General features: G+C 40.4%; 1 protein-coding gene across 1 annotated transcript in view; it reads left to right on the top strand.

Moving 5' to 3' along the window:
- The window catches only part of LOC122790655 (exonuclease mut-7 homolog), a gene marked incomplete in the record, with an annotated part of 2,442,473 nt that overhangs the window by 1,129,740 nt on the left and 1,287,479 nt on the right, over window positions 1–25,254 (top strand). Inside the window, 2 exon segments of the mRNA XM_044058180.1 lie at window positions 13,371–13,444; window positions 24,814–24,852. Of these exon segments, the coding sequence (XP_043914115.1) occupies window positions 13,371–13,444; window positions 24,814–24,852 (113 nt within the window).

Here is a 25,254-nt window from a genome sequence, read left to right as displayed (position 1 = left end):
ATGGAAGATAAGGCAAAATCAATGCAGACAGTCAAAGATTTCCTACAAGTACAACCCCTTCGCTTAAGCAGAAACTGGCCAACAAAAAAATTGGTCCTTTCCAGCCACTGACAGGCCTCAGAGGGGTAAATACAGGCGCCCAAGGGGCAGAGGACAACCACAAGCTCAGTATAAACCTCGCCAATGGGGCACTCCAACCCAGAAGGGAGGAGAAGACAGGTCTCAACCCACCAGAAGGCAAACTCAATGACTTGCACCTCAACTGGCCAAACAAAGCTCTTTTGTCAGCCCCCCTGGGGGGAATGCTAGCACTATTTGCAGATAACTGGCACATGGTCACAAAGGACAAATGGTTAGTAGACATAATTTTACGAGGATACAGATTCCACTTTCACACCTTGCCAATAAAAAGAGGAATGCTAAACCTGCCACAAAATCAAAGGGCAGAGGCTCAAAAACAAATTACAGCTGTCATGGCTATGAGAGCCCTTCAAAGGGTACCAACTCAAGAGCAAGGCCAAGGATTTTACTCAAGACTCTTCCTAGTACCCAGAAAAGAAAATGCTTGGGTACCAATTCTGGACCTTTCAATTCTAAACACTTACAAGTTCCCAAATTCAAGATGCTAACACTACAGCAGCTACTTCCCATGTTGGGCAAGGAAGCATGGCTGGTAACGTTGGACCTCAAGGAGGCATACCTGCATGTCCCTATCAGACAAAGTTGCAGAAGATACCTCCGTTTCATTGCGGGTTCAACCCATTATCAGTTCTCTGCACTGCCCTTTGGCTTATCTACTGCACCCAGAGTATTCACAAAATGCCTGGCACCAGTAATTGCATATTGCAGACAAAGAGGAATTCAAATATATCCATACCTGGACGACTGCCTCATTCAAGCAGAAAGAAAAGACATTCTCTTACAACATCTGGCTTTTGTGAAGCATCTGCTGAATTGTCTGGGGTACATAGTAAACAAAAAGAAGTCAAAACTAGTACCCTCACAAAAAATGACATTCCTGGGTGCCAGCTTGGACCCAACGGCCCAGAAGGCTTATCTTACACCACACAAGCAATTACAACTGACTCAGTATTTCAAAACAATGGAAACAAAGACCCAATTAACTGCAAGAAAAATTCTGCAGGCTTTGGGCTTCATGGCATCTTGCATTCTGATGATACCATTTGCAAAACTGCATATGAGGAAATTACAGTGGTACCTAAAAAGTGTATGGTCTCAACACAGCCACAGCTTGGACACAGTGATATCTCTCATTCCCTGCCTTCAACAGGAATTTCTATGGTGGGCACAGGCATGTCACCTCAACAAGGGTCAGCCTTTCGCCTTGCCCTCACCCAGGCAAATAATCACAGCAGATGCTTTAGACTATGCCTGGGGGGGCATACATGGCAGGGCAATGCATTCAAGGCCTATGGACTTCAGAACAAAGAAAAATGCACATAAATCAAAAAGAGATGCTAGCTGTACAGAAAGCTCTGACAGCCTTCAAGGATCTACTACAGCCTGGACAGCTTGCAATAAAGAAGGACAACACCACAGTAATGTGGTACATAAACAAACAAGGGGGCACACATTCCTACCCTCTTTGCAGGCAAGCAATAATCTTATGGAACACAGCTCTGGCCTACCAAGTCCAGTTACAAGCTCAATTCCTGCCAGGACAGAAAAACACATTGGCAGACGACCTAAGCAGAAACATTAAAGATCCCCACGAGTGGAAGCTAGACCCACAAGTATTTACAATAATAACTCAAAGATGGGGCCTACCAAATATAGACCTGTTTGTCAGTCCTCAAAACTACCAGCTGACAACATTTTGTACAAGGACATTCCACCATCAAGCTTGGGAAGTGGACGCTCTCTCCTTCAGTTGGAAAAACCTGACAGTATATACCTTTCCTCCATTACCTCTTCTCACAAAGGTTCTTTTGAAGGTCAAAAAGGAGAAACCTCGAATGGTTCTCATAGCCCCAGACTGGCCACGCCAGCACTGGTACCCACTATTGAAGAATATGGCTCACAGCCCACCATGGATATTGCCTCAAATACCTCCTTTGCTCACGGAGCAAGACAAGCAGATTCTACACAGCCAGCTAAAAACCTTAAACCTGGCTGCATGGCAAATCAATTAAGCATCCAACCAACCCCTCTTTCACACGCAGTGCTGGATGTTATTCTAGAAGCCAGGAGGCCAAGCACCAGGAAGGCTTACTCGGACAAATGGAAAAGGTTTTCTGCTTGGAACCAAGCTAAAGGCCAAGACACAACTCAGCCTCATATGCCTCACATTCTGCAGTATTTAGCTGAGATGTTGCATAAAGGACTTTCGTTCTCCTCAATTAAAATCCATGCTTCAGCTATTTCAGCTCACTACGACACAAATCCACCTTTATTTTCAAATCCTCTCCTAAGGCAGTTCCTCAGAGGGGCAAAAAACTTTAGACCACCTAGAAGAGCTCCTACACCAACATGGGACCTCAACTTTGTTCTGGAAAAACTAACGCTACCTCCCTTTGAACCAGCTTTTTCTGCAGACCTTCAGTTCCTATCTTGGAAGACTGCCCTGCTCCTGGCAATAATTTCTGCTAGGAGAGTTTCAGAATTGCAGGCACTTATGGCAGTGGAACCTTTCCTCATTTTTCATCAAGACATAGTTTCTCTACGAACTAATCCTTCCTTCATGCCTAAGGTGGTTTCCAGTGTAGCTCTAAATCAAACCATCCACCTACCCACTTTCTACCCCAATCCCCAGAACAAAGGTGAAAGACTCCTGCATTCCTTGGACATTCACAGGCAGGTTCGTTACTACTTGGATAAAACTAAGGCTTTCAGAAAAACTGACCAGCTCTTTGTTTCCTATGCTACAGCCACTCAAGGGAAGGCCATATCCAAGCAAACCATTTCTAAATGGATAGGCCATTGCATCCAATTCTGCTATACCCATCATGGGAAACCAGTTCCTCCTACCATTAGATCCCACTATACCAGAGCAACAGCTACTTCTACAGCCTTTCTCAGGGGGGTTCCTACCAAGGAAATCTTAGAACCTGCAACATGGAATTCAGTGCACACCTTCACCAAACACTATCACTTACCTCTTTATTCTAAGTCCAGGGCAGGCTTCGCCACTGCAGTTCTGCAGGGCCTCATTCCCTCCACTAACCCTCTATGATGCCTCCACCCTACCTTAGCTTTGGGACTCAACCCAAGTGTAATGACTGCAGCAGGGTAACACGATGAACATAGTACAGTTTTGTACCTACCATAAATGTAGATGTTCGAGTGTTCACCCTGCTGCAGTCCAGGTTACCCTCCCTCCAACCCCTCTGATCTACTGGCTAAACCTCTGCTATGCCTTACTGATGTATTTGCTTATAGCTGAAGGGATTTTGTGTTTGTACAGTGTTCACACCATTTGGTACTGATTTGGATCACCTTTTTGGGGACACCTGACATCTGGGGCAAGAGAAACTGAAGAAAATGGCATCGGTTGCAATATATGTACCCCTGGTGCACTGACGTCAGGGATGAGGCGACTGCAACAGACGTCGGACCAAGACTTTGGAAATCCGGCCGACTGCGGGACCGCCTGATGACAGGATAACCCAAGTGCAATGACTGCAGCAGGGTGAACACTCGAACATCTACATTTATGGTAGGTACAAAACTGTACTTTCTGCATACTTGGGATGTGTACAGGCAGTTCAGGTACTATTTTGGCAGACCAAGTCCTTTAGGAAGGCAAAACAGCTGTTTATTTTCTGTCCTAGGACTAAGAAAGGGCGACTTCTGTCTAAAGAGACTATATCCATATGGCTGTCCTTGCTGTCTTTTTTGCTAGTCACATCATGGTATAACTATTCCAGGAAAAGCTAAAGCAGACTGAAAAGGGGTGAACTTCAGTATTCTAGCTGAAGCAACTTGGTCCTCTGTTCATACCTTTAATGGCAAGCTGGTACGGTGCCATGTCCTTGGCAGGACACTGCCCATAGTCTACTGTAGCAGTGAAGAAATTGAAATATTTTCTGTTATGGATAAGTAGGACTTGTACAACTTTACCTTCATGCTGTCATCTCAGCAGTGAGGATGATTTTACTTATTGACCTAATTCCTCCTTTGGGCAGAGGAATGTGCACCCTGCATGACCGCGGGGGCTACAACATCTTCCCCCATACAGGTGCACTCTCTTGGTGAATTAAGGCCATCACTCATTGGCAGCTTTATGAACCACACACACGTGCCCAGCCTGTGGGCTTGCATCTTTCCTCCAAAGGACTGTTAGAAGCCACCACCAGCTCTGTCCCCTCCCCCGTCAGCTTGTCCTTCCTGCCTGCCAGCTCTGCCAATTGTCTAAACTGGTAAATGAACTTCGGTCTTCCTGGCCATAGTCAGGGCCTTATCCATCTGTGACAAAGGATATGGCTTGAATCGCTTGATATGTGATGCATGCATAGAAGTATGACATACCCAGTGCTGATGGTGTGTGTCTGTGTGCATGCATGTAAATACATAAATGTGACTGCAGGGTGTTTGTGTGAGCAAATGTGACTGTTATGTCAGGTGTGTGTTTTGTGTGTATATGTATGTATGTGTGTGTATGTGTGTGTATGTATATATATATATATATATATATATATATATGTGTTTGTGTGTGTATATATATATATATATATATATATTATATCTATATATATATAATATATATATATATATTTTATATATATATATATATATATATATATAGATAATATATATATATATATATATATATATATATGTGTGTGTGTGTGTGTCCTCAAACCATTTCAGTTTCATACCGTTAAGTGAATCAAGGTTGCATTCCTTGAGGTCTGTCTGTCTATGTATGTTTCCATAGGCAAAATGTTTGTGTTAGAATTTATCTTTTTTTATAACTTGAATTGTGTTATCTACTTTTAACCAAGCAACTGAGCTTCCATTCTCATCTGTTTACAAGAGAATAACGAAGAAAGCTTATATGTGCAGAGGCAACTCATCTTTTATATTAACAACTCAAAAGATAGTAGGAAAACTGGTCTGTTTTTCCATGAAAGGACGACTCTCCTCTACAAAACCATGTTGTAACAGTAGTATTTGGCCTTCTTTTTGCTGTTCTGCATATGGTTGGGCTTTGACAGAGGCCATCAAAGGTAGCAGCTACTGCATAATCTGCCTTTTTCAAAAGTGATCGTAATATGAATATTTACGAAGCTGTGACTTGGAAGATTATTCACACACACAATGATCGTTTGGAGATATATATATATATATATATATATATATATATATATATATATATATATATATATATATATATAGTCTATCAGGGCTGTTCTGCATTGATATTCTGTCCAAGCTGTACAAAGCCATTTATGTATGTTCTTGATATAATATTTGACTTACTCCTAAATGTTATACTGCTGCGCATTCTCCACACAGAAGGGCAGAACAGGTGTGTAAGGTATTTGCATAATAAATATTTTAGAAGGAAGCTTGCAGCAGTATTTGCACATGACTGCAGTTATGCTATTGAGTTAGCATTTGTTGGCTATGGTTATATGATACTGTTTCTCACTTGAAGATCTGAAGACTTGTGTAACAATGTACATCTGTCAATGCAGGTAATACCATCCACATAGGTTCATAGGTAGGTACTAGGCTATATGACTGAAGGCATTTATAAGCCTAGCCAGAATGTGTTGGCTTTCGCTGCCCCCTTAGATTACTTCCCTGTGCCTCTCTCCAACAGAGCCACTGATGTGATCCCCAGGGTAAACTTTCTGTTTCCCATCCACTCGTCAAAGTTTGTCTTGAAGAGTGTTAGCAAGGAGCTCTGCCTAATGTAGATTGGAATCTTGTTCCAAAGCATGGGAAGTCTCTGGGACAAGAATCTATCCCTCCAGCATGTCCTATTTATTGTTGTGGTGAGGTTTAGATCTGTAGAGCATGTGGCTCGAGGGGATAAGGTTTTCTTTAGGTGGAGCATGTCCATCAGTTCTGGGTTGAAGCCATTAAGCCAGTTTTTTTACCCAGTCTTTGGAAGTTATGCTGTTGAGGAAAAAAAAACAAACAGGTGGCATGAATTTCTTCCAGAGATACTTTTACTGAGCACCTCACACAATTGTACTTTCTTTTCTCAAAGACTAATCCTTGTTTTTGTTAAAAATCACTACTGAAAATATTTTCATATATGTTTTTATGAAGCTTCTCAGATCATCACAGTAAGTAAGCAAGCAAGCAAGCAATAATGCCTGACCAGATGAATTGTCAGGGGAAATGTCACCTGCCAAGGAGTGTTGTAAAGCCTAATGCTGCTGATAAAGGGCCTAGCCACCCCTGGAAGGGAGTTATTTCTCTGATAATACCTACTGTGGATGTTATTAATGCACTTGGATAATTGGGTTGTCTGTTAAATGGTTTTGTATTTTGTATTTTTTTTTTTTACTGTGCACTTTTATATTTTTTATTACTGGCAAAAATAAACCATCCTGGTCGACCCCTAGCATAAATAAGCTATTCAGCAAAAGGAAAAAAATCCTGTCCGAAACCAAGAAGGAACAGACCAAAACAGTGCAAAAACACACACGCCCTTTGTCAAAGAGAGGTCGTGCCTGCCTAGTCTGGTGGACTTCTTCGAGAAATCATCAGGGCCATGGATAAGGATAAAGCAGTAAACACCACTTACATATACTTGGCCAAAGCTTTTGACACAATTCCTCACTCTGATATCCTAGATAAACTTAGTCAGTTAGGCATATACCCCTACATTGTCAGATAGATAGCAGACTGGCTCACTGGCAGGACACATGTCCGAATAGGTAAATCCTCCTCCGATAAGAAAACTTTTGCTAGTGGTGTCCCACAGGGCTCAGTGTTGGGACCCCTTCTGTTTGGTATATACTTCTCTGAAGTGAAAGTCAATGTTGGGGGCCTCTGGCAAATGTGTCCGGGTCTGCTGCCTTATGTCCACCAGCAAACAGCTACTTTCTAGACTGAGTCTACTTCATATGCCAGGCGCCAACATTTGAATTTAAACTGAAGTCTTTTTACTAGTAATTGTTCTGAGGAAGCCCACATACGCTGGGTGAAAGTGCTTAACGAATAGAAATGTTTTCCTACAGGACAGTAGACGTAGAGCCTGCCCTGAATCATGAAATCCTTAGAAATGGGGGATACACAATATATAACCATACTGACTTGGACATTACTCAGACTCATTTTGAGTTATTTGGTAAAGGGACTAGTTTTATTCCTAATTTTAAATTAGACATAACACAAGTGCTCATCAATTTAAAACTTTACACGACAAAGCTTAATCTCCAGTTATATTTCTCGACTTTAGGACCCAAGACAGGGGTTGTATGTACTGATTCTGATACAGCTGTACTAAAAAGAAAGAGTACTTTCATGCCACCATCCAATATGGAAATAGGTTTATTTGAACAAATGGTCGAAAGAGATTATAGGAGAATATGTTCACAACGAAGTCAAACACAGGATAATTTATTAGAAAGTGAAAGAAAAGTTTTACATGATTTAACTATGACAAATGAATATAGATGTATGCGCCCAGATAAAGGAGGGGGCATGGTTATCATGAATAAAATGGACTACAATGGACATATTATGAAGATGTTAGGAGACGAGGGTACTTATAATTTAGCGTCAATACATGAAGTTAATAGGACATATAGTAAGATCGATATTTATCTTTTAGACGCATTATATCAAGGGGCAATAAATGAAGGAGAATTTGACTATTTATCAGTAAAATTTCCAAAAATGCCCAAACTATTTGGGATACCTAAGGTCCACAAAGGAACTGACCATTTACAGTTTAGGCCTATAGTATCAGCAAAAAGTTCAAAGACCGAGCCTATGGCAGCCTTTGTGGACCATTTTTGTAAGAAGGCTTTAACTGATGCCCCACATATCCTTAAGGACTCCTGGCATTGTTTAGAGAGGCTTAGGGAAATATATGACATGGATATTAGCACATTTAGTTTTTTAACCATTGATGTAGTGAATCTTTTTCTGACAATTCCGCATAAAGAAGGTTTAGAATTGTTTTACAATAGTTTATTGAGTAGTCCGAGTTTTAATAAGGATAGATTAAATATTTGTCATGAACTTATGGAACTAATTTTAACAAGCAATTACCTTGTATTTGAAGGTGAAACATACCAACAGACCAAAGGGGTGGCGATGGGGGCTAGGTGTGCCCCTGTCTACGCTAACTTGGTTCTGTTGGCATGGGAAAAGTACTATATTTTTTCATCTAGATTCATGGACCAAATCTTAATGTACAACAGGTTCCTAGACGATGTATTAATTTTATGGAAGGGTAGTGAAGAAAGTGCAATAGAATTTATGTCATACATTAACAATACTACTGAGTTCCTGAGGTTCGCTCATTCATGGGATAAGATGTCTATTAATTATTTGGACATTTCTATATCAAAAATGTATGGGAGATTGATTAGTAACATATACTGGAAACCTAGTTACTCAAATTCTATGTTACACTTCAAGAGTTGTCACCCCTTTCATCAAAGAAAAGGGGTGATAAAAGGACAGATGGTTCGTCTATCTAGATTAGTTAGTAATGACGAAATATTTAAGAAAGAAATATACACTATGATAGGGTTATTCTTGGAGAGAGGATATCCCCTAACTTTACTGCTCAAAGTTAAAAAAGAAATATATAAGAAAAGAAAAACTATATATATTCCGATACTAAGAGGCAACAACAATATGATATTATCAACTGGTAGTGGCAAAGATATCAACACACAGAAGAGTGAACTTAATTTCATATTGAAATTCAATGATAAAGCTACAGAACTGTGTAACAGTTTAAAAAATATTTGGGATCAGTGTATTAGTGCACAGACCAAGGAAATAATAGGTGAAAATCCAAATATAGTTTTTAGTCGGGGGAGTAATATGAAAAATATTTTAGAAAAAGAAAACAAAAGATACATGAGGTCTCGTATGAGTAAATGTGGGAAATGCACTAGTTGCAGATTTATAGCTGAGGGAACATATGTCTGTGTGGTTGGTCATAGACGTACAATAGCATGCCCAGGCTTATGCAATTGTAATACGAAGAACTGTGTGTACATTGCAACCTGTACGACATGCGATGCATATTATATAGGAATGACCACTCGGAGAATAAGAGACAGAATTGGTGAGCACAATAGATCTATAAAAAGAAGAGATGAGTACAATGCTTTATATGTACATAGTAAAGCTTGTAATAATTTTAATAGATTTTTATTTTTCATTATTGATAGAGTAATGCCCTTTACAAATGGAGACATTAGCAACAAGGCAGCGCTGCTAGAAATGGAATGGCAGATAAGGCTTAATGCCACAAAGTTTCCAGGACTAAATGAGCACATTTCTTTAAAACCCCAGCTAAAATATAGAGCAAGTGTGATATAAAATGTAGTAAAACACCTTATGAATTCACAATAAGTATTCAGAATATATTTATATTCATATTCACATATAAGTGGTTTAATTCATTTTAACAACTTATTTATTATTCATTATATATGGGAAGTTAATTTTTTATATAGAAATGTATTTTAAGGTATTTAATATTTAATATATAAATTAGGATTGTATTAAATGAATAATTAGTTAATTGGTTAAGCTGTAGGATGAAAGGGTGTGTATATAAAGGTGACTGTTTTTGAATGTGATATTATGACTCTGATGATACCAGGTTGACTGGTGAAAGCGCTTAGTCTGTTTCGTTGAATGGAATAAAATCATTGAACCTTAGTGTTTTGGTGCTGGTGCCTTCCTTGCTTACACTGTGGTTGATTTGCTGTGGCGTACTTTCTAGACTGAGTCTACTTCATATGCCAGGCGCCAACATTTGAATTTAAACTGAAGTCTTTTTACTAGTAATTGTTCTGAGGAAGCCCACATATGCTGGGTGAAAGTGCTTAACGTACTTCTTGTATGTAATAAAAGTTATTTTTTAAGCACCATTGTCACTTTATTGGGGACGTTCTGGCAACCAGCGTTGGACTTTCATTGAATTTTGTTGGTTTTCACACAATGAATCATCTACTTCAGATATCTCATTGTCATAAAATGAATGACAAAAAATATATATATATATATATATATATATATATATATGTATTTATTTAATTTATTTATTTGACGTTTGTTTTCCAGGATAGTCCATTGGGCCACAAGAGCCCATTTTCAATGGAGTCCTGGGGAGAAAAGCTTCAGAAAAATACAAATACATTTACATAATAAGGAATGTACATGAATGTATGTAGTATAAGATATTGCAACCCTCCTGCCCCCATGCTTCTCAGCTCCCCCTAGTTTTGCTGTGTCCCTTGAAAATGTGTGAATTTCTTGTAAATTACTAAAGATTATGGTAAGTCAATGAAGTGCATTAAATTTTCATACGTAATGTTGAGGAAAATGCATGTTGATTGAAAACCTCTTCCTGTATTTAAGTGAATTGGGGTTGGATTTAAAGATAAAACTACCCAATTTTAAGTCTCTTCAACTTTTTTTGGCTTTATCCTTAATTCTTGATGAAAGAAGATGAAAGATATGTCTTTAGTCTCTTGCATATACTGTCTCTCTCACACACACACACACACACACACGCACACACGCACGCACACACACACACACACGCACACACACACACACACACACACACACACACACACACACACAAGGTTTACCTCGCTCGCTCAATTTGTTTATCTCTGTCTTGCACACACATGCACATTCACACACCACATTTTTTTCTCTTTACTTTTTTTTTTTAAACTTTATACTTGCTAAAGGGCAAACCCGTGTTTAGTTTGTTTAAACAAATGATATTTGCCTTTTTTCAGTCACTGTTTAATATGATACCATGAAACAGTGCACTTGTTTTGTAATCAGGTGATACCTGTATATTAACACCCTGTTGGAGAGACCATTATCTAGCTATCCTCAGGATAAGCTACCTTGTCTGCAGTTGTGAACAGTCTCTCTCTCTCTCTCTCTCTCTCTCTATTTTTTTTTTCCAAAGTGAAGAATGCTGGTATGTTCAAGTTGCATTTGACTTTGTCTTACTGTTCTGGCTCACACTTCTGTGGGTTCCTGTATCATTTGTAGTCCTCTGTAGTACTCTTAATGGAGTACATTATTAAGGTAGTGCTACAAGTGTAGAAGGTGCAACATTTTAGATGATGTGATAAATGTAAATGGATGGTGAGATTTCCTTATTTTTAAAATTAGGTGTTCAGGTTCTCACTGTGCTTATTTGTGTGAGAAAAGTTTTTCTTTCTGCTGCAGTCTGTTTTAGTTTACAGGTACAGAAAATGTTATTTTTCTGCATGTTGAATTGGCCACCTATACGTTATTTTTGAACACCTTTTTTGAATTATCACCTGTAACATTGGTACATGTGTATTTATATAAAAGTAGTCAAACCATATTTAACAAGTTCATATTTACAAACATATGTGACATATATTATGCATCATATATTCTAAGTAATGTATATCCTGCCTTCTCTTAAATCTCATTCATAGGTTCATAGATGTGTAGTAGGCTAACAGCCCTGGATCCTATATAACCCTAGCCCAAGAAGATTCCCTGGCATCATGCCGCCCAGAGTGTATGTGCATGTATTGATCGCGCAATTTTCATTTTGTCTGCGTGATTTACTGTTACTGTTTTCTAAATGTCCCACTTCATTTTCTTTTATCAATGTTATAGTATTCACTACTTCAAGTATAATTGGTTTTGCTTTTCATTTTCATGTTCTGGTAATTAATTTTTTTTTTTTTTTTTTGCCAGCCACCAGAATGATACATAACAAGGGTTTACTATGTCTTAGACAATTCAGATCCTTTATCCCAGCTCAAAAAATAAATAAATAATTTCCTTAGTTAAACTCATTTGCTGACACAGTATTCCTGACAGAATGCTCTGTAGGGAATTTTTAATGTCTGCCAACTCATTATACTCCCAAAAGATAACGTTTCCAGTTTTCGCTGTCTTCCCTATTACACCTACAACATTTGCCTTCTACCTGAGGAAAAAAATATTTGGAATCTGCTTGGGAATAAAAGTATCTGTGCAAACACTTCAGGAAAAATCCTAAATCTTCTACAGTTTGTTGCATATCTGGGAGCCATACACATGTCCTCTCCTTATTTCTTGAATATCTAATTTTTTTCTCAATCTTTTCTGACCTCTTCTGATTGATAAAGAGTTGGAGGATTTTATTTAGTTATCTGGAAATATGCCCCACTAATTATCCCTTTAACAGCAGCTTCTGTTTTAGATTCAAATAGCTCAACTAATGCAGGCCTTTCATTTAGGAATCTCCTTATCCGTTTCTCATAGTCTGTAGTCTGATATCAGTCCCTGATGGGGAAGGCAGTCAGTAGCTTACAAGCCAAATGTTTTTTTTGGCCTCTTCCCACTCTGTTACCTTTCCCTCTCCAATTTGTTCCCAGTACCTTAGTTCCTTTGCCAGATTCCTCCAGTAAATTCCAGCCCCCTCTTGCCTATTCTCTGTACACTTAACTGCTGTCATCCTTATTGGTAAACTCTCCTTTCTCCATCCCTGTGTTGGTTATTTCTTGGTATACCTTTTGTTACTTACGAATGAAATATTTTGTATGATTTTTGTTATGCTCCTTAAGGATCGGCATCCAAAATACCAGTCTTTCCTTATTTCTTGAATTACAACCTCCCCCCCCAACTCTTCATCATCATCTCTTTCCACTGTGAATTGTAGCTTTCTGCTTGTGTTGTGTAAAAGCCTTAACTGGGTATTTCCCTTCAAATCAGATAATCCTGAACCTCTTTTTTCTATTGGGAGTATTAACTCATCCCACTTGACTCTTGCCCACTTCCCCTCCTAAATAAAATCCTCAAACTCTTTATTAATTACTGTTCACAACTTCTCTGGTTGATAAAAAAATATGCTCGATACCTGTATAAAACTAAAGGGATTAAAACATTATACCATATGTATCTTGCTATACATAGCCATAGGAAAGAACTTTCAGTGTCTCAATTTTTCTGTTATCTTTTGTTTAATCTGTTCCCACATATTCTTAGCTGCCACAACATAATCCTTTTTAATCCATAATTCTATTTACTTTATTTTATCATATCCCCATAAGTATGGGTTTTGCTGAGCCAATTCATGTGTGGTGGCATATTTTATAGCTATAGCCTTTGTTTTATTTGGCCATGTATAAATTATTGGTAAAGTGGTTTAAAATAATGTTTGTGCAAAAGATGTTTCATAAATGTATTTTTTTCCTTTTCAGCTTTGTGCCCCAATGTAGTAAAGCAGCGACATTTTGGTACTCTTAAGTTTCTACTTTACCGGAGATTTGTAGAGGTAGGTTTATCTCATATTTTTTTGTAAAGCTCATAATATAGATAATGAATTGTCAGTTTTTAGTCATCTGTTTTTCCATTATCTTTTACCTAATACTGTGTGTATAGCAGTTCTGATTTTTTTGCCTATTTTTTCACACTGTTTGTTCCAGACATCAGACACTTTTGTTTTTCTCTCTCCAATGTTCCATCTTCAGAAAGCCCCACATTATGGCAGCACACCAATTTAGGATCATAGGTTTGACTTACACCTGCTGTGTATAGATTCTGTGTATTGTCTGCCACTATCAGTAAGTGGGCTAGGACCAAATGAGGAGTTGTCTTAATGAGGCTTCTAGTGGACTTGTGTACAATAACGGCTTATTGCAATTAAAAACAAAACAGCGTTACCATTGTAAATTGAGCGTATACCAATAGTAGAAAGTCCAGCCACTGAAGTACTATTGAACAGCCAGACTTTTCTATTGGCATATACTGGAGGACTCGCCAAAATATGAGGAAAATCAGGTATGTTTTGTAAAGCTAAAACAGAAACCTACCTGATTTTCCTCATATTTTTGTGCTGTCCCTGAAAATATCTACTTTTCAGTATTAAACAAAAAAAAAAACAGCAATGGCTATTGTTTTCTCTGTCACTTCTACTTTGCAAGTATGGGAACATAAGTCCCATACACGTGCAGTACATCACTATAGCGAGCACAACACGGAAGAAGACAGGAGTGCCCTTATACAACGGAGTTGTTTAAGAAGGGTAAGCAATTTTAAAAGTAATAATCGACTCTTGTTTGTTTGTATGTTAGGATTTACCCACGGTTAGCTTTTTAATCACTCAGGCTTTGTCCTCATGATCAAACCACACGAGAATGGGTAAATCTTAATATACCCACGAACAGTTGTGGATTATTGCTTTATTACACCCTATCCCCCAGTGATACGCTGGTCATACTTCATCATAATGGGTGAGGAAATTAAACTGCAAGGGGTCTGCTTAGCATTTGTGGTGACACACCCTTCTTAGGCCTGCCTATATACTGCAACACCAGTTCTTCGCATGGCCTTGCATCACCCAGGACTTGTGCTTTAACCAGTCCCCCATGGCATGCACACTGTGCACCCTCCTCCTTGGAAGAGGTGAGCAGGCTGGAACCTAATCATTCCTCTCCCTCATGCTAGCTCCAACCAGCCCTGGTTGTGAAGTGTTGGGGAGGTACAATCAGCCAGTTCCGATCTCTAATGCAGTACCAGCTTTTTTAAAGTTTTTTTTTTTTTTAACGCTGTAGAGCTACATGCAGGCAAGGTGTAAATTGTAGCAACTGTTTGCTGCAGTTTAAAAGAAGAAATTATTTTTTTTAGTTAAATATTTTGAAGAAGGGTTGGGGAGGCAGGGCTCAGAAATGGGACCCGAATGGCTGGGACAGGGAGAGCCACATGTTGTGCATCTGGCCACCTGGTTGATGTGCCAGTAGAAGGAACAACTGTTTTGTTTTTTTTTTCTTTTTTTGCTCTTCAGTGGAAGAGCTGGGTGGGGCATAGCTCTAACTGTAATAACCAGATCACTTACAGTTTAGCGACTGGCTTATTACAGTGAAGTGCTTTGTATTTATTTATTTAATGCTGTTTACTTAAAGAGCTGAGGAGTGGGATGTTAGTTCATAGTGCCGGCCAGGCAGCTGTTTGAACCAGCATTGCTTCTGGCTCCAACAGACACCTGAGCCATTTATCTGTTTACCTTGGTTGTGTCACAACTTTATCCCCATGTGCTAGTGAACCCAACATTGTATGTAGTAGTTGTGATTTAAAGGAACTGAGGTTTTGTTGCAAAGTTCTTATGGTTATATTTTGCATACCTGAAGTACAGGGTGACTTGTCCTGTCTGTGTGACATGAATCTTCCCATGCTCAACATGTGTAGCACACAAAATGAACAAGCAACTTTTCAGATGAGTGTGTGCCCAGTAATCTCCTGTGCTAAGATTTCTGCAAATGCTGCATAAACATGGAAAGCAATAACCAAATACAAGAAGATAGTCATGCTATTCAGTTATTTTTGTCTGTGTGGATAGTGAAAGCTTGTAATACCTAAGTAATGTGTAATCAGTTTTTACCATCCTTAATAATCTCTTTGGTGCAGTAATCAGATAGAGCTTGAAACTATGACTGATGGCCGTTTTAGATGTCAACTGACTTTTTGTATGTTTTTTTAGCCCTCTAATGTTCCCATGAATACAAAGCCCCCATCATCCACTGACCTAATTATTCATCCCATGTCTAGCATCTTAGGACTCCAGGCAAGGAGGGCAACAGTCAAAGATCATGTGCTGCCATTCTGGGGGGAGTTGGATGTTTTTTTTTTTCTTCTCCTTATCCCTTTCATTTGCTGGCAGGTATGTTATAATGCCTGATGCTGTTAGTCTAGGCTGTCCTACAGTTGTCCTGTCTAGCTAAAGAGTAGCTATCTCCTTATCAGGCTCGATAAGTGCATAAGAGATTACTATTGTAATGGCTGAAGAGCCTTTGCAAGCCTAGCCAGTCTTGCTCAGATTTTACCAAATTTTCTGTCCTTAGGGGGAAAGTTTACAAGGGTCAGCAAGCAGGGTGTTGACTATTTTTACTGACTGCCTCTGTCCGTAAGTGATGAGAGCACCAACTCAGGATGAATTTGAGATTTCCCATCCATTGGTCCAGATTGTGCTTGAAAATGTTCAGGGAAAGACTCTGCTTCATGTGAATAGAAAGCGTATTCCGGGGGGGATCTTTGAGACACAAATCTGTCCCTTCGGCTTGATCTGTTCATGTCAGAGATCAGGTTTAGATCTTAGGAGCAGGTAACCCTTATGCAGTTGGTTATGTGAAATATGCAACATTTCCATCAGAACTGGGTCAGAGACTGCCTTGTAGGTCAGACACAGATCATCCCTGTAGGTCAGTATGTGTATATATACCTTTAAGAAGCTATTCATGGGCTTGCACAAGTGTATAAATACTGAGCACGTGCAAGCCTGACTGGCATTTTGTAGTAAGCAGTTGAGATGTAAGCATGTATATATGTAAGATCTGTCTGTTAACTAGTTTGTTCATATTTTTTGATGCTGCTATTCATCCTGATGTGTTTGTGTATTAAAGCATCTAAACGAGAACCCCAGCCTTTTTGTCGTATGTGTTACAGAGGAACTACTGACAACCCCTCAGTAATTGGTAGGAAACTGAATACAGTGACAGGGCTTTTAATTGGTCCACATATGACATATTGGTTATACCCTTTATATTTTTTGAGTGAGAGAAGCCTCTGAGGATGCTCTAGCTGTTGCAGGGTTCCTGGCGAAATACATGCCAAAGTGTGCATCATACTCTTATTACTGGTCTGATGAGGGTTGAGTACAGTGGTACTATGACATCCTTAGATCTGGATGCCATGCACTTATAAGCTGAGCCACATAGGCTTTTCACACCACCGTAGACACACGGTGGTCCAAGTTCAAATTAGTATCTGAGTACCCAGATCTTTCATCCCTGGGTCCACTCTTAGGAGGTGCTGTTCATAGCTGTGTATTAGGCTAATGGCCATGGGGCCTTTACAAGCCTAGCCCATAGGATTACCCTGGCATTGTGCCACCTGACCTTAGTTTTCAAGGCCTCTGTCGAGTAGAGCCACTGGAGTGATCCCCAGGGTGATTTTTTTTTATTTCCCATCCACTCAAGATTTCTCTTGAAGAGGGCCAGTGAGGTGCTCTGCTTGACATGTATGGGAAGTCTATTCCATAGCATGGGCAGTCTCTGGGTTATGAACCTGTCCCTCCAGCTTGTTCTGTTGATTGTGGTAATGAGGTTGAGGTCTCTGGAGCATGTAGTGTGGAGGGATTGGGATTTCTTTAGATGTAGCATTTCTAACAGAGCTGGGTTAGACATAGCTTTGTAAGTCAAGCAAAGATCGCCTCTAAGTAAGCGATATGAGACACGTTGTATTCAGTTTCCCAAAGGGTATCGTATTTAGCTTGAGGCCATGGCCCTGACACTAATCATTTGTCTGCATCAGACCTTTTTGTAGAATATCACCATCATTTGGAGAGTCAGTAATTGCCCCCAACTTGCAATCAACAGCAAACTTGTTCAGTTAAGGCCATTTATATTTGCCTTGACATCTGAGAAATGTGTTAAAAACAGAAGAGGGGCCAGCACCTAGCCCTGTGGTACTCCACTGGTGACTGGCCTCTTGCTGGATGTGGATTCCCCCACTCTAAGAACATGTGTCCTATTAGTGAGTCATTTGCCTATCCATCTGGTGACATAGATGTATTTTGCTTTTGAAGACTTGACTGGTTCCCTGATTTGCTGGTAAAGACTATTCTGTTGTGCTCCCTCTCACTTCTAGACAGGAATTTCTTCCTTCACTTGTGTAGTTTGTTTATGCTAAGAGTCCATCAGGGTTGCTTGTTTTTGTGGCTGGACCTGGGTTTAGTTCATTCAGGTACTGCTGTTTATATATGCATCTGTTTAAGTGGATGTAGAGGACATCTGTGTATACTTCTGGATAGGTCTCTCTATTTTTGGAGTTGGGGGAGCCTTACCATTGCCTATGCTATCATTTAATAGGAGATGATTTGCCTTGGAAAAATTCTTTAGGCTTTTAGAGTTTGATGGGGGGGTACTGCCATTGCATTTATTTCAAGGGAGACCAATTTGTTATCTGATCTTACCAAAGAAGACATTACACTGGGTGGGAGTGTACTGCTGCCCTTATGACTCATCTTCTTACATGGTGAAAATGTCAGCCCCAGAATTCTCAATCCTGTAGAGAATTCTGGACTAGCGTAATTTCAGGATGGGCAAGTCAGTATTGTGCACTCACTCTTGACTTTTACTATAGAAATTTTTTCAGTGCCCATAAGGAAAGAAATTTAAAGTAAACACGAAAGTATGCAGAAACTGAGATTTTCTTCTGTGTAATTTCTTTAGGAATATTGCAGATTTTTACATAAATTGCCATGATGGTTTTGAATTTCTCTAGATAGATAGGTTTTGGTGCCCTTACTGTCTGCATTGAAAGAGAATTTGTGTAACTTAGGATTTATTCCACTTGATCAAATAGTTGGTCCTTGGCTACTACCCCATGCATTCACTCATGTAATTAGATAATATAACCTAGTACTGAGGGAAGTGTAGTTTTCTAGCCTTAAGGGTATTGAACACTTTCCGTAAGGAAGTACAAATCACAGAAAGGTAAATGAAGTAGTACAAGAATGATTACTTGTTATTGGCATTCAGATTACTAGAGCTTAAGAAATAATAGCCAGCCAGGGGCCCATAAAAGAGGGGCCTGTCTTTGATTAACTGATATGCTAACAATGTTTAGAATAATGTGATGCTTTCATTGTCAATGTTGAGTTCTTAGATTCTTTTCTCTTCTGTGCATTCCATGCTAAATTATCCACTGCAGATTTCACTTAATGAAATCCTTTCTGCTTTTATGAAGCGCTCTTATTTTTTATCAACAGTTTTTGCAGTCCTTTTATCTGGTTGTGTACTTGGCTAAAAAGCACACTGTCATAAATGCCAGTTGCTGTTGTATCATCCTTGCTTAGACAGATGTTCATCGTGTTACCCTGCTGCAGTCATCACACTTGGGTTATCCTGTCGTCAGGCGGTCCCGCAGTCGGCCAGATTTCCAAAGTCTTGGTCCGACGTCGGTTGCTGTCGCCTCATCCCTGACGTCAGTGCACCAGGGGTACATATATTGCAACCGACGTCATTTTCCCCAGTCTTTCTTGCCACGCGGTGCCCGAAGCAGAAGCAGTTTGCAAGTGCCGGTCGGCCGACTCCTGAGATTGTCGAATTCGAATTTCAGACCGAAGTCTTCTATAAAGCTAAGTACCCCGTTGGGGAAACTTTTCTTGCCTCAGACCAATGTCAGAAAAAGTTAACAATTGTATTTCTTGTGGGAAGCAAATACCTCATAAGGATTTTCATTCTTATTGCATACCTTGCCTAGGCCCTGATCACGACGTCACTTCTTGTCGTTTTTGTGCCAGGTTTAATAAGCGTACTATTAAAAGATGATTTAATTTCGCACTACACTATTTTGGTAGAACATTTAACTATAACATGCCATCGGAGCTACCGACTACCGGCGTGCAGAAAAAGCGCAGGGTCAAGGACCGACAGCCCAGGCCTAAGCCCGATTCCGAGGCCTCGGTTGATCTGGTCTCCGGTTATCAGTGAGGCTCCGATGCAGCCCCTGACTACCGCAGTTCTGGAACCTGAGACCGCTACGGATATTTTGATGGAATGTACTAGGCCGACGCAGCCTTTTACTTCAGGCCCTTCCAACGATTTTCCTTCTAAGGACGCCGGTGCTTCTGAAACGCCATCGGTTTCTGAAGGCGTTTTCAGACCGACGACTCTCACAGTCAAAACGTTTTCTAAGTCGAAGACTCAATCTAAAAGGATTACACTTCAGTATCCTGTTCAAGGCCCTATGCCTAAGAAACAGATGCTTAAAATGGCTGAAGATTTGATTTCTCTTATCAGGGGTTCACAGCCTCCTCCTGACAAAAGGCCTAGACAAGAGGAAGATTCTGCTTCCTCTGAGCAACTGTCTATTTCTTTGGACTCCTCTGAGGACCAAGTCTATTCCTACTCTCCTTATGAAGATTCTGATGCTGAGGACTCTATTCCCTCAGCTTCCCCTCCTGAAGACTACTCTTTTGGGGAAACTTTACACACTATGAGGGAACATTTTCACTGGGAAGGTCAGGATTACTCTGATTCCAAGAAAAGGCTCAGAGAGTTTCTTTTACTCACCCAACACAGACCTCTAGCCATCCCACCTGTTTTGGACATTGTGGATGATGTCTATTTAGAATCCAGTTTCAACCCAGACTCTCTACCTCCTGCTCCGGCTAAGCCTGACAGATACTACAGAGTACCTGATTCCCACAAATTCCTTTACAAAAGCCCAGTAGCTGACCCAGAGACCATCTCCCAGGGTTCCAAGGGGGGCTAAGGCTTTCATGGCTAAAAACCCAGTACCTTCTGAGAGGGACTCAAGAGCACTAGACAGGTGGGGGAAAAAGGTTTACACCTCAGCCACATTAGCTATGAGAGCACTTAATTGTCCATTTCATATGCTTAAGTATCAGCAATTTCTGATCTCTCAGTTAAAACAAAAGATAACCTCCCTCCCTCAATCTGAATTGAAAGAAGTACAGGATTTGTTACACGCCACCGAACAGGTGGGCAAACATACCTTACAATGTGGGTTTGATTCTTTGGAGGCCTCCTGCAGAGCAGCTTTCACTGGATCAGTTATACGTAGGCATGCCTGGTTAAAGGAACAAAGTCTGCCTGATCATGTTAAAGCAAAACTACTAGATGCTCCCTTACAGCAGGATGTTCTTTTTGGAGTTAAAGCAGAAGAAGTTTTAAAGAAAATGGAAGAAAATGCGAAATCAATGCAGACAGTCAAAGACTTCCTACAGGTACAACCCCCTCGCTTCAGCAGAAACTGGCCAACAAAAAATTGGTCCTTTCCAGCCACTGACAGACCTCAGAGGGGTAAATACAGGCGCCCAAGGGGCAGAGGACAACCACAAGCCCAGTATAAACCTCGCCAATGGGGCACTCCAACCCAGAAGGGAGGAGAAGACAGGTCTCAACCAACCAGAAGGCAAACTCAATGACTTGCACCTCAACTGGCCAAACAAAACTCTTTTGTCAGCCCCCTTGGGGGGAAAGCTAGCACTTTTTGCAGACAGCTGGCACATGGTCACAAAGGACAAATGGGTCCTAGACATAATTTTACGAGGATACAGATTCCACTTTCACACCTTGCCAATGAAAAGAGGAATGCCAAACCTGCCACAAAATCAAAGGGCAGAGGCTCAAAAACAAATTACAGCTCTCATGGCCATGAGTGCCATTCAATGGGTACCGACTCAAGAGCAAGGCCAAGGATTTTACTCAAGGCTCTTTCTAGTACCCAGAAAGGACAATGCTTGGAGACCAATTCTGGACCTTTCAATTCTAAACACTTACTTACAAGTACCCAAATTCAAGATGCTAACACTACAGCAGCTACTTCCCATGTTGGGCAAGGAAGCATGGCTGGTAACGTTGGACCTCAAGGAGGCATACCTGCATGTTTCTATCAGACAAAGTTGCAGAAGATACCTCCGTTTCATTGCAGGTTCAACCCATTATCAATTCTCTGCACTGCCCTTTGGCTTATCTACTGCGCCCAGAGTTTTCACAAAATGCCTGGCACCAGTAATTGCATACTGCAGACAAAGAGGAATTCAAATATATCCATACCTGGACGACTGCCTCATCCAAGCAGAAAGAAAAGACATTCTCTTACATCATCTGGTTTTGTGAAGCATCTACTAAATTGTCTGGGGTACACAGTAAACGAAAAGAAGTCAAAACTAGTACCCTCACAAAAAATGACATTCCCGGGTGCCAGCTTGGACACAATGGCCCAGAAGGCTTATCTTACACCAGACAAGCAACTACAACTGACTCAATATTTCAAGACAATGGCAACAAAGACCCAATTAACTGCAAGAAAAATTCTGCAGGCTTTGGGCTTCATGGCATCTAGCATTCTGATAATACCATTTGCAAAACTGCATATGAGGAAATTACAGTGGTACCTAAAAAGCGTATGGTCTCAACATAGCCACAGCTTGGACACAGTGATATCTCTCATTCCCTGTCTTCAACAGGAATTTCTATGGTGGTCACAGGCATGTCACCTCAACAAGAGTCAGCCTTTCACCTTGCCCCCAACCAGGCAAACTATCACAACAGATGCTTCAGACTATGCCTGGGGGGCACACATGGCAGGGCAATGCATTCAAGGCCTATGGACTGCAGAACAAAGAAAACTGCACATAAATCAAAAAGAGATGCTAGCTGTACAGAAAGCTCTGACAGCCTTCAAGGATCTACTACATCCAGGACAACTTGTAATAAAGACGGACAACACCACAGTAATGTGGTACATAAACAAGGGGGCACACATTCCTACCCTCTTTGCAGGCAAGCAATCTTATGGAACACAACTCTGGCCTACCAAGTCCAGTTATAAGCTCAATTCCTGCCAAGACAGAAAAACATATTGGCAGACGACCTCAGCAGAAACATCAAAGATCCCCACGAGTGGAAACTAGACCCACAAATATTTACAATGATAACTCAAAAATGGGGCCTTCCGAATATAGACCTGTTTGCCAGTCCTCAAAACTACCAACTGACAAAATTTTGTACAAGGACATTCCACCATCGAACTTGGAAAGTGGACGCTCTCTCCTTCAGTTGAAAAAACCTGACAGCATATGCCTTTCCTCCATTACCTCTTCTCACAAAGGTTCTTTCTTCTTGAAGAATATGGCTCACAGCCCACCATGGATATTGCCTCAAATACCTCATTTGCTCACGCAGCAAAACAAACAGATTCTACACAGCCAGCTAAAAACCTTAAACCTGGCTGCATGGCAAGTCTATTAAACATCCAACCAGCCCCTCTTTCACAAGCAGTTCTGGATGTTATACTGGAAGCAAGTAGGTCAAGCACATGGAAGGCTTACTCGGACAAATGGAAAAGGTTTTCTGCCTGGAACCAAGCTAAAGGCCAAGACACAACTCAGCCTCATATGCCTCACATTCTGCAGTATTTAGCTGAGATGTTGCACAAAGGACTTTCCTTCTCCTCAATTAAAATCCATGCTTCAGCTATTTCAGCTCAGTACGACACAAATCCACCTTTATTTTCACATCCTCTTCTAAGGCAGTTCCTCAGAGGGGCAAAAAACATTAGACCACCTAGAAGAGCTCCTACACCAACATGGGACCTCAACTTTGTTCTGGAAAAACTAACGTTACCTCCCTTTGAACCAGCTTTCTCTGCAGACCTTCAGTTCCTATCTTGGAAGACTGCCCTGCTCCTGGCAATAACGTCTGCTAGGAGAGTCTCAGAATTACAGGCACTAATGGCAGTGGAACCTTTCCTCATTTTTCATCAAGACAGAGTTTCTCTACGAACTAATCCTTCCTTCATGCCTAAGGTGGTTTCCAGTGTAGCTTTAAATCAAACCTTCCACCTACCCACTTTCTTCCCCAATCCACAGAACAAAGGTGAGAGACTCCTGCATTCCTTGGACATTCACAGGCAGCTTCGTTACTACTTGGATAAAACTAAGGCTTTCAGAAAAACTGACCAGCTCTTTGTATCCTATGCTACAGCTTCTCAAGGGAGGGCTATATCCAAACAAACCATTTCTAAATGGATAGGCCATTGCATACGGTTCTGTTATACCCATCATGGGAAACCATTTCCTCCTACCATTAGATCCCACTCTACCAGGGCAACAGCCACCTCTACAGCCTTTCTCAGGGGGGTTCCTACCAAGGATATTTTAGAAGCTGCAACTTGGAGTTCTGTACACACCTTCACCAAACACTATCACTTACCTCTTTATTCTAAGTCCAGGGCAGGCTTCGCCACTGCAGTTCTGCAGGGCCTCATTGCCTCCACTAACCCTCTATGATACCTCCACCCTACCTTAGCTTTGGGACTCAACCCAAGTGTGATGACTGCAGCAGGGTAACATGATGAACATAGTACAGTTTTGTACCTACCATAAATGTAGATGTTCGAGTGTTCACCCTGCTGCAGTCCAGGTTACCCTCCCTCCAACCCCTCTGATCTACTGGCTAAATCTCTGCTATGCCTTACTGATGTATTTGCTTATAGCTGAAGGGATTTTGTATTTGTACAGTGCTCACACCATTTGGTACTAATTTTGATCACCTTTTTGGGGGCACCTGACATCTGGGGCAAGATAAACTGAAGAAAATGGTGTCGGTTGCAATATATGTACCCCTGGCGCACTGACGTCAGGGATGAGGTGACAGCAACCGACATCGGACCAAGACTTTGGAAATCCGGCCGACTGCGTGACCGCCTGACGACAGGATAACCCAAGTGTGATGACTGCAGCAGGGTCAACACTCGAACATCTACATTTATGGTAGGTACAAAACTGTACTTTTCATTTAGTGTGAAAAAAAGTTTTTATTCATTGCAGCATTGTGTTTTTCTTCAGAGTTTAGCAACTTTTTCATTTGGTTAGTATCTAATGAAGCATTTCACATACTGTTTGGCTTTCGGATTAACTACTGCATACTTTTTACAGAGCATTAGCGGTTTAATGAAAATATTTAAAGTAAGTCAAAAAAATAATGCAAACAGTGGTCACCCGTATCTACCATCTTTTTCTGTTTTAATGTAAATTGACAGATGTAAGATCTGTACACATAATATGTTTTCTTATAGAAAACCAATGTGTTTTTTGTTTGTTTTGTTTTATTTTAGAAAGACATGACTGAAGAGAACTGGGCAGATCACATTGAGGTGAGTTTCTTTCTATTCCCTTTTTTTTGAATGGGGGTCAACATTTTGTTCGATATTTGTTTTACATGTTTTATAGTCCTCGCATCTGTGGCGTTTTTTATTCACTTCCTAAAACAAAAAATAATTAAACTGTGCTTGAGAAATAGTGTGACCTGATATGATTTGTAACTGCTTTACTTGTTTAAATGGTGTACACCTTGTTGACATGTTTTTACATTCTGTGCTAGGCTTGTAGTTAGTGTTTGTAAAGGAAAAAAGGGGAAAAAAAGTCCCCCTTTTTGATGTTCGGTATTCTTATCATAAGTGACTTAAAGTGACATGAAACCAGAACTCTAAGAAAAAATGCATGGAAACACCATTGGTCTCCGAGCTGTTTAGAGAAATTTATTTGCATTAACCTTA

The sequence above is a fragment of the Protopterus annectens genome, chromosome 16.part0, assembly GCF_019279795.1.
Source record: "Protopterus annectens isolate FY-2018-M chromosome 16.part0, PAN1.0, whole genome shotgun sequence".
Taxonomy (NCBI): Eukaryota; Metazoa; Chordata; order Ceratodontiformes; family Protopteridae; genus Protopterus; species Protopterus annectens.
This window is presented reverse-complemented; position numbering and strand designations above follow the sequence as displayed.